Here is a 14,296-nt window from a genome sequence, read left to right as displayed (position 1 = left end):
AGCTTAAAAACAGCTTTCTGAAATATTCAAAAATAATTAAAATCAATGATGAAATATTTCGCTGTTACATTGCATTTTGATGTATCTTGCTATATCTTGATGTTTTCTATGTGATTTTTTTCCATGGTTCTTCGTTATACATGGTTTAATGATATTTATTTAACTGCATTGTTTGAATTGTGGAATGATGATGAGCATCACTTGGTTTTGAATGTGGGACTTCAATTGTATTGCTTGCATTGATTCCTTTGTCGTTGGGAACCGTAAACTGCTTAGAGTTTCTGTTGAAATGTGAATCGGAATATAAATGAACCAAAACAAATAATCAGTTGCAGCATGTATGTATTCTGCCCACTGGGGAAAATCTACCTACAAGACCAAAATGATTGGTGATGCCTCTAGGGCAGATGGGAGGGAGGGAGGAGGAGGAAGAAGACCACCAGTCTGATTCCAGAACTCACAGGAAAAGCAGTAAAGGGCTGCAGGACCACAGACAGCTCAGAACAAGCACCTTTCTCCAACAAAAGAGGAGAGGAGACTGAAGCCTTCATGCCTCTGCTGCCTTGTGAGAACTTCAGTGCAGCCAACCCGCTAGCCTGAAGATGGGAGCTCCTCCTTCACTCCATAGCCTACCTCCTGGGGCTCTCCTGGACTGATGATGTGCAGCTGGAGGCATCTGCTTTCTTCTGGTGCAGGAAAAGATGTCCATGAGGGTCTAAGCTCTGGCCCTACAGGCCCTCGTGGTCCAGGAGGTTCTTCTGGGCATCCTTGTCCCACCACTTCAGACACACTGGTCTCCTTATCTTCCACTGACATCTCTTAGCCCCAACCGAAACCCAGTTCTCTGTCTGGTGCCCCCACAGCATCTGATTCTGTGCCCAAATCATTGCTGGATACAGAGGTCACAGTGACAGCCAGGAAGTAACTCCATGACTTCTTCATCTAAGAAAGCATCATCTGAGTCCATGTTCTTATTTCTAGGAGTCTCAGGCTATGGACACAACAATCGGCTCCCTTGGTTACCTTTCAACACATTTATCTGCACTTTCTGGCTCTTTGGAAACCATCAACCCAGTTTGTTTTCGGTTGCTGTTGCAACCAGCCCACAGCAGAAGGAAGTGGCAGAACGGCAGGGAGGAGAGATGCTCAGAATATGAGATTTTCCTTTCCACTCTTTCCACAAATACTCTCTCTCTCTCTCTCTCTCTCTATCACACACACACACACACAGAGAGAGAGAGAGAGAGAGAGAGAGAGAGAGAGAGAGAGAGCGCTTTGTGGTTGCCTGATTCATTGTTTGTGTTATGAGTGTTTCTGTTTCTCTGTCTGTCCCATTGTTAAGGATTTGTGTTAAGCGGTTGTCTGATGTGCTCCTTTGAACTGTATCTGTTAGGAACATGTGACTGCATGTGTGCAGTTTTGTGGTGGTTATAAATGAAATTGCTTAGTTTCATTTAACATTATATATATATATATATTTGGGAAAGATGGGGGGGCACAAGGAGAAGTGGATGACAGAGGACAAGATGGTGGGACAGTGTTCTCAAAGCTACCAGCATGAGTTTGACCAAATTGCGGGAGGCAGTGGAAGACAGGAGTGCCTGGCGTGCTCTGGTCCAGGGGGTCACGAAGAGTCGGACACGGCTAAACGACTAAACAACAACAACAACAATATATAATTCCACAAAGCAGCTTAGACCATACAAAATAAAACCAACACCAGGTTCATAACACGAAAATACAAAAATGTTGCAGAATACAAAAAATAAAATAAAATCAAAATGCATTTCAACTAAAGTATAAACCAGTGTAAAAAGTAGGGTACATAAATAGATTGTAAAACATAACACAGATCACCAAAAGCGTATTAAGACATAACTGCCAATAAAATCCAAAAGTGTTCAAGACAGCGTGGAACAGCACAAAGTCAACAAAAGTGGTAGATGGTATAAAACAAAATAGCTTCTCCGTGAAAGACCTGGAGAAAGTCATGCATCTTGTACGTACGAAGCTATGTAGCAAAGCTATTTATCTTTTGAATTATCCTGAGACCTGCAGGTATAGGGTGGTGTACAAAATAAAATAAATAAATAAATAAATAAATAAATAAGGAAGGTGCTAAGACACACTTTAGTGCGGAAGGAGTTCTGCAGTTCAGGGGCTGCCATATAGAAAGGGGCTCACCCAGACCACCACCCACTGAGCTTCTGATAGTGGTGGAACTGCCAAGTAGGAATGCAGGAAGACATCCTTTTCCTTTCTGCCTCGTCTTTATCGCCTGCACCACTGTTTCCGTTCCACTGCCATTCATCTACTGTCTCACTGTTGCTTGGATAACATTCATAATTGCATTACGTTTTCCCACCCCAGTCTTTTCAATGCAGGAGGAATGCAATGCAAATGAGGAAAGAACCGTAATCAATTGCAAATCGTTTGTCCTGATTATATTCACTGGATTGCTCTCCATTCCAGACATGGGACAAAGAAGTGGAAGCCAGCAATTTCTTTTTCTGTCTCTGTCTCCATTGGAATTATTGGACATCCCTTCTGTCTAGAGGGCGCCCTCTGCTGACCTTAACACCTGGGAGGGTCTGTAAGGTAGGAGACACTCTTTCAGAAATTTGGGGCCTCCGTCAGTTTCAACACTAACTGAATATAATGCATTGTGCCCAGAGACAAAGTTGTAATAATGATGATGATGATGATGATGATGATGATGATGATAATAAATAATAATAATAATAATAATAATAATAATAATAATAATAATAATAATAATAATAATAATTTCCCCAGCCACTCTGGGTGGCTTCCAATCGAGCATTAAAAACAATACAGCATTAAATATTAAAAGCTTCCTTAAACAGGGCTCCCTTCAGATGACTTTTAAAAATAGGATAGCTGCTTATTTCCTTCACATCTGAAGGGAAGGCTTTCCACAGGGCGGGCACCACTACCGAGAAGACCCTCTGTCTGGTTCACTGTAACCTCACTTCTTGCAATGAGGGAACCACCAGAAGGCCCTTGGAGCTGGACCTCAGCGTCTGGGCAGAACAAAGGGGGTGGAGACTCTCCTTCAGGTCTACTGAACCAAGGCCGTTTAGGGCTTTAAATGTCAGCACCAGCACTTTGAATTGTGCTCAGAAACATACTGGGAGCCAATGTAGGTCTCTCAAGACTGGTGTTATGTGGTCTTGGCAGCCGCTCCCAGTCACCAGTCTAGCTGCCACATTCTGGATTAATTGAAGTTTCTGGGTCACCTTCAAAGATAGCCCCACGTAGAGCGCATTGCAGTAGTCCAAGCGGGAGATAACTAGATCATGCACCACTCTGGCAAGACAGTCTGCGGGCAACCAGTTGCAACCAGTGCAGCCATTGTAAACCCCCTGTTATGAGAGCTCAAGTGCCTCAGTGTTGCTCCACAATCCTCTTAATAGGCTGACTTGGTGTTACCTGCTCAGACAAACAAACATCATAGCAACAGCCTCCCCTTTGCATTCTCTCCCCCCCTTCAATTCTTCATACAAAAGGCCTTCCTTTCCTTGTATGCTGTGTGGTTCCGGTGTTCTGGAAAGGGGGTGCTGTTGTGGACAGGAAGCAGGAGTGAGAGCAGGGAAAGGTTTCAAAAACACTCTGCACATACTCAGAGGCAATGTCCACTGTAGGAAAACAAAAACAAAATTCCTTTGTCATTCTGTGCATTCTCAGGTCATGAACCTGTCTGTCATCTTCCTCTGTCTAGTTCCGTCTATCGCTCAGTTGGGTTTCCAGTTGCTCCACAACAACATTCACATGACCTCAGTGAGCATTTCAGTTTCAAATATTCTGATTGTTTCTACTTTTAGTTAATTGTTTTTTATTTAGTTACTTGATTTAGAGGGGAGCAACTGCCCCCTCCCCACCGCTATGCACATGGTTATTTATTGTTGCATTTCTTTTACTGCCAGAACATGAAGAAATGCTTGTGGGAATTTCTGCCTCATGTCTGACCATAAGCACTGAATTTGGGGGATGTCATTTGCTGACTGGTCTCAGGTAACAGAGTAGCCCGTAACAGCCTAACAAGGAACTCAAAGTTTAAAGAAGGTTTGTTTTTAAAAGGGTCTAGATTAAGGTTACCAGATGTCCCTGTTTCCCGGGGACAGTCCCCGGATTTACAAATCAGTCCCCATAAAAAATCCATTGAAGTTGAAAAGTGTCCCCAGATTCATTGGAAGAAATCTGGTAACCTTAGTTTAGATCAGCCTTTCTCAACCTGTGGGTCCCCAAATGTTGTTGAACTACAACTCCCATCACCCCTAGCTAGCAAGGCCAGAGCTCAGGGATGATGGGAGCTGTAGCCCAACAACATCTGGGGACCCACAGGTTGAGAACTGCTGGTCTAGATGGATGGTTAAATAAATAAATACTGTATTGCTTTGATCATAAGCCATTACCCTTAACATGAGATTTCTTAAATTATGGCTTCTCTAAGAGAACCAGTGTGGTAAAGTGGTTTTAGTGTCAGACTAGGACTTGGGAGGTCAGAGTTCAAATCCTCCCACTTGACCATGAACCTCACTGAGTGTGTCCTTGGGGGCCGGCCATAGCATCTCAGTGCCTTGAGGGGGGTGTTATTGGGTTATCGTTCTTATTTTGATTTTCTATTTCATTATCTTTTATGTGAACCGGCCTGAGACCTCTGGTTATAGGGTGGTATATAAATTCTATAATAATATATAATCCACTTCACAGATTGAGTGACGAGAGGGAGAGCCACTTACTTCACCTTGAGCTCTTTGGCAAAAAAGTTGGGCTAGAAATACAATAAATGCAATAAATAAAATGAGAGTGCAACCCTTAACAATGGGTTGATTAGGAGGTAGGTGAGGTTGTGGCTTAATACTCTCACCATTTTGTAACCTGCTGTTTATTTTATTTATTTTTTTAAAAAATGTGTTAATAATTTTATAAGCATTAAGTGGCCCCCAAACAGATGAAACGCTCCCATTGCTATATCAAGTCACCTTCCTTTCATTCAGTTCCACACTCACCTCACCTGCTCATGCCCAACTTTGGGGACGTTCCTCATTGTTTGTTGAGATGCAGGAGAGTGCTGGTTCTCTGGAATTGTGGAGGCAATTTCTGCAGAGTGTAAAATGAAACACGTTGTTTGCTTATTAGGCAGATGTATATACTGTTCAACTTAAAATTACCCATGTAGTATATGGCATTTTAAGAAACAATATATCATTCAGTATAAAAATTCAAATAAACAGCGACTATGATGACTGTGTGAAGAAATAAGAGTAACACATGCGTCAAAAGACCTCTATGACTTATATGAACAGTGAGGAAATTCCATAGTCACAGATTAACAGAGATGTTCCTACCTCTTTTTAAATATGTATTTCCTCTTCCATATTATTACAGAACATGCCAGGGTTAAAATGATGCTGATGGGAAGGCAGATCATCCACCAGAGTCTCTGCTGACTACCTGTAAGAGTCCGTTGAGATATAGCACAATAGCAAAATGTAAGGTTAAGTTGGCAAAGATATACAAATTGAAATCCAACCACGGTTGGAGATGGGGTGGAGAAATAGGAACAACAATACATATGTGGTGGAGATGTGAGGAAATTAAGAAATTTTGGATAGTAGTACACAAAGAACGGGACGCGGGTGGCGCTGTGAGTTAAACCACAGAGCCTAGGATTTGCCGATCAGAAGGTTGGCGGTTTGAATCCCCGCGACGGGGTGAGCTCCCATTGCTTGGTCCCTGCTCCTGCCAACCTAGCAGTTCGAAAGCACGTCAAAGTGCAAATAGATAAATAGGTACCGCTCCGGTGGGAAGGTAAACGGCATTTCCGTGCGCTGCTCTGATTCACCAGAAGCAGCTTAGTCCTACTGGCCACATGATCCGGAAGCTGTACGCCGGCTCCCTCGGACAATAAAGCGAAATGAGCGTTGCAACCCCAGAGTTGGCCGCAACTGGACCTAATGGTCAGGGGTCCCTTTACTTTTACTTTACACAAAGAACTAAAGAAGATGTTGAAAATATCAATAACAAAGAAACCAGAGACATATCTCCTTGGATTGATAGATGATGAGATACCCCTGGGGGGGGGGATTTTTCTATATGCAAGTACAGCTGCTAGAATAGTGATTGCTGCTAGGTGGAAGTCACAAACCATACCCACAAAGGAGGAATGGATTTGTAAACTAAATGAATATTTAATTTTTGGCAAAATTAAATGCTATAATAAGTAATCAGTCAAATCAAAAATTAAAGAAGGAGTGGAAATGTTTTGATGAAAATATGGCAAAATATTGGTCAAAAAAGGCTATGCTAATATGCCTAGATTAAAATGTGAATACTGTATGGAAGAAAAAACAGATGATTTGAGAAGGTTGTAGAATGCAAAGATTATTGTAAATTGTATAACGTGGAGGAAATCGAGTGGAGGAAGAAGGAAGTGGGAAGAGGGAGAAGAGAATAATATGATGGATTGAGGAAAGAGAAATGTAAATGTATGGGGGGATGGGGAGGAAATGGTGTTGGCTTTGGTACATTTTTACTGTAATGTAATATGTGAAAACCAATTTTTTAAAAAAGGAAGAGGGGGGATGCAAATAAATAAATAGCAAACTGTGAGGTGGGTTAGTGACTGGCTCAAGGTCACACAGTATGCTTCATGGCCATGTAGGGATTTGAACCTGGGTCTCTCAGATCCAACACTCTAACCACTACACCACACTCGCTCTATGCCAACACGTTCCATTTTTATTGACTTAATTTGAGGTTTCCCTGGGTTACTCTGGCACAGAATTTTAATCTGGCACTTGGAGATGGGTTTCATCCTCTGCCCTCTTCTGTGGATATCAGGAAGCAATGAGATTAAAGCGGGGGAGGGGATGACTCCAAAGCATAGCTGTCAAGCGTCCCTTATTTGGCGGGAAAGTCCCTTATCCCAGAGCCATGTCCCACTGCTGTCCCTTATTGATGATGTCTCTTAAATTTCCCGGGTTTCAGAGGAAGCAGCTCCTCTCCCTCCCTCCTTGCCGGCCAGGGAGGAGGGAGGCTCCAACTGTCTTGCTTGGCTGCGTTGCTCACCCAATAAGGAGTCTGAGAACGACTGGGGGGTGGAGCTTGCATGCCTTGTGCCAATCAAATTGGCCGCGTTGCCTGGGGACTCGCCTTTGCTCAGCGCTTCTCAGTGGAGAGGTGACGGTGCTTTTCCTTGCTGCATCCCCTTTGCTGGGTTGCTGCGCTGTGGGAACCACCACTTGAGGCTTCGTTGGGCTGCTGGCTGGGCTTTCTGCCTTTGGCTCGGAGGGGCTCAGAAGTTGAACATACCTGTGCTGGGAAAATCCCTTATTTTGGCTGCTGGCCCCTTATTTTCAAATCTGTAAGTTGACAGCTATGCTCCAAAGAGGCATCAGGGGAGGGGAAGGCGACCTGTGGCCCCCCCAGTGCTGTTGGACTCCAACTCCCATCACCCTCAGCAGCCAGCAGGTCAGGGATGATGGGACCTTGGGAGTCCAGCAACCTCTGGGGGACTCCACTCAGACTGCCCCTGCTAATGCCTCAACAGGGTTGAATCCATAGTGTCAGGGAACTGACATCGGAGCGAGAGGCGAAGGGGAGGCTCCCAGATGATGCTGGCGAAGGACCCAGCAGCAGGGGGAGAAACAGCTCAGTAGAGGGGGAAGCCAATCAGCGCAACACCAGGGATAAAGGGGGGCAGACGGGGGAATTGGAGAGAGGGCTCCAGGACTCTTCACTGGACATCAGTGAGGAGAGCCCAGGTCCTCCGCTACCCATGCCTTCCCTGCGCAGAAGACTCCCGCGCAGTGAGAGGAGGAGGAGACTGGGTGTCAAACAACTTTTATGTTGGAAGAGGTTCAAGAAACGCCCACTGACGGATCCTGCCAGTGACTGAGGCAGCCACAATGAGAAGGGGCTGTGCAGTCAGAAAGTTTTAACAAGGCAAATTAACCGAGAAAGGCACCAGTTTACGCACGAGTAACTCATACCCACTACACATAGGGTTGGATTGAGAGTGAGTCAGGCTTAGAAAATAAATCTTAGTCATGGCCACCTAAAAGCTCATTGGTGTCATGGGTTTACTCTAAGGGTGACTAAAGTGCAGATTCAAACTTTATGATCGGGAGATCATCCTTTAATCTGGGATACACATTCATCTCCATGGTAGGAATATCCCGTAAACCAGAGTCTTGAAGATATCCGTCATAGGAAGCTGCCCTGTACTGACTCAGACCATTGGGTCTATCTAGCGTAATATGGCCTACACTGACTGGTAGAGACTCCCCAGGTTTAGGGTAGGGGACAAGACAGAAGGACTGTTTAGGGGGGACAGGGGGCAGGTGGGTGTGGGGGACTCCCTGGTCCTGAATGGGACAACTGTACCCCTGAAGGATCAGGTGCGCAGCCTGGGAGTCATTTTGGACTCACAGCTGTCCATGGAGGTGCAGGTCAATTCTGTGTCCAGGGCAGTTGTCTACCAGCTCCATCTGGAATGCAGGATGAGACCCTGCCTGCCTGCAGACTGTCTTGCCAGAGTGACGCATGCTCTAGTTATCTCCTGCTTGGACTACTCCAATGCACTCTCCGTGAGGCTACCTTTGAAGGTGACCCAGAAAATACAACTAATCCAGAATGTGGCAACCAGACTGGTGACTGGAAACAGCAGCTGAGACCGGTCTTGAAAGACCTACATTGGCTCCCATTACATTTCCAAGAACAATTCAAAGTGTTGGTGTTAATCTTTAAAGCCCTAAACGGCCTTGGCCCAGTATACCTGAAGGAGCGTCTCCACCCCCATCGTTCAGCCCAGACACTAAGGTCCAGCTCCGAGGGCCTTCTGGCGGTTCCCTCACTGTGAGAAGCCAAGTTACAGGGAACCAGGCAGAAGGCCTTCTCGGTAGTGCCGCCCGCCCTGTGGAACGCCCTCCCAGCAGATGTCAAAGCGATAAACAACTATCTGATGTTTAGAAGACATCTGAAGACAGCCGTGTTTAGGGAAGTTTTTAATGACTGATGTTTTAATGTATTTTTAATCTTTTGTTGAAAGCCACCCAGAGTGGCTGGGGAAACGCAGCCAGATGGGCACGGTATAAATAATAGATATTATTTATTATTATTATTATTATTATTATTATTATTATGCCCAGCCCTGCCTGAAGTTGCCAAAGGGATTGGACCAGAGACCGTCTTGCAAACAAAGAAGCAGGGGCTCTACCACTGTAAAGGTAAAGGTAAAGGGACCCCTGACTATTAGTTCCAGTCTCTGGGGTTGCGGCGCTCATCTCGCTTTAGTGGCTGAAGGAGCCGGCGTACAGCTTCCGGGTCATGTGGCCAGCAGGACTAAGCCGCTTCTGGCGAAACAGAGCAGTGCACGGAAACGCCGTTTACCTTCCAGCCGGAGCGGTACCTACTTATCTACTTGCACTTTGACGTGCTTTCCAACTGCTAGGTGGGCAGGAGCAGGGACCGAGCAACGGGAGCTCATCCCGTCACGGGGATTCGAACCGCCAACCTTCTGATTGGCAAGCCCTAGGCTCTATGTTTTAACCCACAGCGCCACCCGCGTCCCTCTACCACTGAGCACCGCTTAATTCTAAAAAACACATCCTCTTCTTAGATTTCCAAATTCTTGTGGCTGGGAGTCCCACTCCTCAGAGACATGAATGGACCCTCCACTGCTGCCTTTTCCCTGCCCCAATATATTCACAACCCCCAGCAGTGATATTGGGGTGATGGGGTAAAGGGGTGCAATGCATCGTTTGGAGGAAGGTGCCATAAATTACTGACCTTCATCATCAGTTGGGCAGATGCTGAGCAAGCTGAAGGAGGCATCCTTCTCTCCAATGGGATTTCTTACCAGGCAGGTGAAAGCGGAGTCACTGGCGTTGGACCACCACAACAAATGGAGACTGGTGCCATTGTCAGAGATCTGGTACCAGTCCAAGCCATCTCCTAAGTCTCTGAGAGGTTCCCCTCTTTTCCAGGAGATGTCAAATTCCCCCTTTCCACACACCTGACATTGCAGGGTTACATCACATATGCCTGAGCTGTTGGAGACATCTCTGGGGAGAATCTGAAGGTCTGGCACGGGCTCTATTTGAAGAGAAATGGGAAAGATGTGATGTTTGCACTTTATGCCTGTCAGAAACCAGCCAAACGGTGTCAATCCTATTCCATTATAATAAAATACAAGAGTCATGTAGTCCAGCTGCTTGCAATGCAGGCATCACAGCTAAATAATCCCCAGAAGATGACCATCTAACCTCTGCTTAAATACCTCCAAGGAAGGAGAGTCCACCATCTTCTGAGGCAGTCTATTCCACTGCCAAGCAGCTCTTACAGCCAGAAAGTTCTTCCTAAGATTTAGTAGAAATCTCCTTTCTTATCATTTAAATTCATTGGTTTGGGACCTACCATCTCGAGCAGCAGAGAACAAGCTTGTTCCAGATTCCATGTGACAGCCCTTCAAATATTTGAAGATAGCTGTCATATCACCTCTCAGCATGGGCATAGCCAGGATTTTTATTGGGGGGGGGGACTTTTGTTAGGGCGGCAGAACCAACATGATAGATCAGTTAGTTAAGTATTTCTATTGTTTTACTTTATATGTGGGGCAGCTGCCCCCTTGCCCCCACCACCTTGGCTACACCCATGACTCTCAGCCTCTTCTTCTTCTTCTCCTCCTCCTCCTCCTCCTCCTCCTCCTTCTTCTTCTTCTTCTTCTTCTTCTTCTTCTTCTTCTTCTTCTTCTTCTTCTTCTTCTTCTCCTCCTCCTCCTCCTCCTCCCCCCCCGCCCATCTGGCTTGGTTTCCCCAGCCACTCTGGGCAGCTTCCAACAAAATATTAAAATACAGTGGTCTGTTAAACATTAAAAGCTTCCCTAAACAGGGCTGCCTTCAGATGTCTTCTAAAAGTCAGATAGCTGTTTATTTCCTTGACATCTGATGGGAGGGCATTCCACCGGGCAGGCGTCACTACTGAGAAGGCCCTCTGCCTGGTTCCCTGTAGCTTTGCTTCTCGCAGGGAGGGAACCGCCAGAAGGCCCTCAGTGTCCAGGCAGAACGATGGGGGTGGAGACGCTCCTTCAGGCTAAAGACACCCACCTCCCTCAACCTTCCCCTTTATCATCTGTGTAGCTCTCCTCTGCATTCAGGACAGGGAAAGTAGTTACTTACCATAGACGGTGAGGCTGAAACTCTGTTCTTGAAACTGTGCCTTAGTAAACCAGATGCGAGCATTGTAGATCCCACCATCATCCAACTCCAGGTCTTTGATCCTCAGTGTTGTCTCGTTCACCATGTCTAGCCGTTGTCCAAACCGGTCGGTGGGACTTGGGTGCTCCAGTTTCCCGTGGCTGAATTCCCCCAGCCAATAGCCCAGGCCACCGCTTTGCGGGTAAAAGTCCCATTCCATTTTCTCCACTGTTACTGCTGAAGATACATTTACAGGAAACAAGACTGATTCTCCCATGATTCCGTTCACCTGATATATTGGATTATCCATTCCATGACTTAAACTTCCTATTTGGGGTGGGTGAGAGAGGGGGGAAATAGGTGAGGAAATACTGAAATAGCTTTGAGCCAGTTTGGAAGATAAAAAAGACCAAGAGCCACCTTGCATGTCTACTCAGAAGCAAGCCCTAGTGAATCTAATGGGCAACTGGGTTTAGCATCACCCCTTCCACATTGCCTTGAAATAACCCTTCTATTCCTGGTGGCAGGGCAGTGAGAGGACTGGGAAGAGATAGCTAGATCTGTGCTGCAATTAGGCTCTGGGAAGACATATGTTGGATACATTGGGAAGCTGCTCTAAATTAAGGTTACCAGACATTCCCATTTCCTGGGGACAGTCCCTGGATTTACAAATCCATTCCCTGACAAAATCCATTGAAGTTGAAAAGTGTCCCCAGATTCATTGAAAAAGATCTGGTAACCTTACTCTAAATCCTATTTTTGGGAGGGTTAGGGATGGAAGAGGGCCCTTGCAGGCAAATATACAGACACACACCCCACACATATACTATAGCATGGGTTGGCAAACTAAGGCCTGGGGGCCGGATCTGGCCCAATCATCTTCTCAATCCGGCCTGCGGATGGTCCGGGAATCAGCATGTTTTTACATGAGTAGAATGTGTCCTTTTATTTAAAATGCATTTCTGGGTTATTTGTGGGGCATAGGAATCCGTTCATCCCCCCCCCAAAAAAAGTCCGGCCCCCCACAAGGTCTGAGGGACAGTGGACTGGCCCCCTGCTGGAAAAGTTTGCTGACCCCTGCACTATAGTAATGACCTGTGGGGTACAATGCAGCTTATTGGGGGGTAGGTTCCCAGAGAATGGGGGGTGAAGCCTTTTTTGAGCAAGTGCCCCTATACCTTCTGAGAACTCTGATTCAGACTAGAAGCTTGAAGCATTTGAGGAAGAGAACTTTGAATGGGAGGAAGTGGGGGGTGAGATTATGGAGCTTATGCTCAACACTAGCTAAGAGAAATGGCACCAGCCTCCCCTTGGTCAATTATTTCCCCTTCACAAAAGCCTGCATTCTCCCCCCGGACATTTGCAAAGAGTTCCCTCCCTCTCCCAAGGACTTACCAAATGAAGTACAGATCCATGGAGTGAAGAGCAGGATGACCAGGAGGCTTCTGCTCGGGACTTCCACAATCATTTTGGCCAGGAGCGAAGAGAGCTTTGTTTTCAGTCCAATGCCTTTCTTACAAGGGATCGCCCACACTTCCTCTTGTCCTGCGCCTAGAAAGTCGGGGTCTCAGCGGTTTCCCACTTGCGCGCTCCTTTCCCAGGTCATTCCCACTCTATAGCTCTAAATCAGAACAAACTGCGATCCCCAGGAACCCCGATTGTTGCTTGCCCCGACTGAGTGCGCAGTCTTTCTTCTCCTCTAGAAGATGAGAGCCTGGTAAAGTCCAAAAGAGTCTTCCGATGCTACTTCTTGTCATAATAAATTGTGCCATTTGCATGCGCGGAGTTATCAGTGCCACCATTTCAGCCTGAGCCAGGCTTTTAAAACCGCGACGCCACATCACAACTTGAGTCATTATGCATGTGGCATAGCACAGGGGATTTTTAAAATATTCCGCATGTGGGGTTGGCCTGTGATGCTTGCCTCTAGAAATAAATCCATGCCCCCTCCCGCCGCAAATTCCTGCCCCCCACCGCTCAGCGCTAGAAGATGCTAGAAGACAGTGGCGTAGCGTGGGTTGTCAGCACCCGGGGCAAGGCAAGTAATTTGCGCCCCCTAACCCTACCCCCCAGATGTTGCGCCCGGTGCGGCCGCCCCCCCTGCACACACACCCCCCACGCTACGCCACTGCTAGAAGATGCTCACTGCCGCCGTCTCCTGCTCCTCCTCCGCTGCGCCCAAGACATATTAAAAGCGGGGTAATTTGAGGCAGGACGAAAGCCGGCGGCGAGGAGGCGAGGCTGCTGCTGCTGCTGCTGGACCGGGATACCGGCGCTGGGCTAAATCCGAGACCCCCCCCCCCCGAAATATCCTCCCTTCCCCCTCAGCGCATTTTCCCCTCCCGGGCAGGACTTGGAGAAGCCTCTTCAGGATTTATGGTGGGTGGGGCAGACCCTCAGTCAAGTATTTGTATTGATTTACTTATTTGGGGGGCAGCTGCCCCCCTTGGCTACACCCACGCCCGCTTTCCAGACGGTGTTTTCATTTTCCTTCTCCATTCCCGCTCTTGCTTTCCAGATCCTGGTCTCTCCCCATCTCTTCCCGATCCGACCTTCCTCTGGATTTTGCTCCCCCGCCCCCCTTTTTTCCCTCTGCAATTCCTCGCCGGTCTCTCTCGTCTTCGTTTCCATGTCATCTTTCTTTCTGTCTTTCCTTCTTTCCTCTCTCCTCTATCTGCTTCCCCTCTTTCGTCCCCCTTTTCTCTCCCGCCTGTCGCATTCTAGCGCCTCCCTTTTCCCTTTTATACACGCGCGCAGCTGCCTGAATGAATTTTTTAGTGTCACTATGCAAGTCCCACGACAGCGTTTCACTCCGCCACGGAGATTTGTGCGCTCGGCGGAATTTTCTTGAACGCGTCTGCTGCATTAGTCATTCTGCGTTCAGTCTTGCCTGCTGGATTCCATTGTCTCCTTGCCTGGAAGCCGCGCAGAGAAAATACTTCTATTGCTATTAAAGGAATCCAGTAAGTTACGTCTCTCTCTTCTCCATGGTTTTATGTATGCGCATATATTTTTCTTTAATGTGAAGGTCCCTTGGAGACCTTTGGGTGACAAGCAACCAGCAAGATAAATAA

At 46.8% G+C, this 14,296-nt stretch overlaps 2 protein-coding genes across 2 annotated transcripts in view; one reads left to right on the top strand and one right to left on the bottom strand.

The window, feature by feature from the left end:
* LOC310694144 (hemicentin-1-like) overlaps positions 1 to 13,124 on the bottom strand; it is a 107,101-nt gene extending 93,977 nt beyond the window's left edge. The window contains exons 1-2 of the mRNA XM_083476931.1: positions 12,618 to 13,124; positions 11,205 to 11,549 (exon numbers count right to left, since the gene is read on the bottom strand). Coding sequence (XP_083333057.1) covers positions 11,205 to 11,549; positions 12,618 to 12,690 — 418 coding nt within the window. The 5' untranslated portion in view covers positions 12,691 to 13,124. The remainder of the gene's footprint in view (positions 1 to 11,204; positions 11,550 to 12,617) is intronic.
* Positions 13,125 to 13,432: 308 nt separating this feature from the next.
* The window catches only part of LOC310694273 (uncharacterized protein), an 82,566-nt gene continuing 81,702 nt past the window's right edge, over positions 13,433 to 14,296 (top strand). The window contains exon 1 of the mRNA XM_083477369.1: positions 13,433 to 13,601. The gene's annotated coding sequence lies outside the window, so the exon portion shown is untranslated. The remainder of the gene's footprint in view (positions 13,602 to 14,296) is intronic.

The sequence above is a fragment of the Podarcis liolepis genome, assembly GCF_965112155.1.
Source record: "Podarcis liolepis genome assembly, chromosome: 15".
Classification (NCBI taxonomy): domain Eukaryota; kingdom Metazoa; phylum Chordata; class Lepidosauria; order Squamata; family Lacertidae; genus Podarcis; species Podarcis liolepis.
Note: the sequence above shows the minus strand (reverse complement) of the source record. Positions and strands in the feature narration are given on the sequence as shown.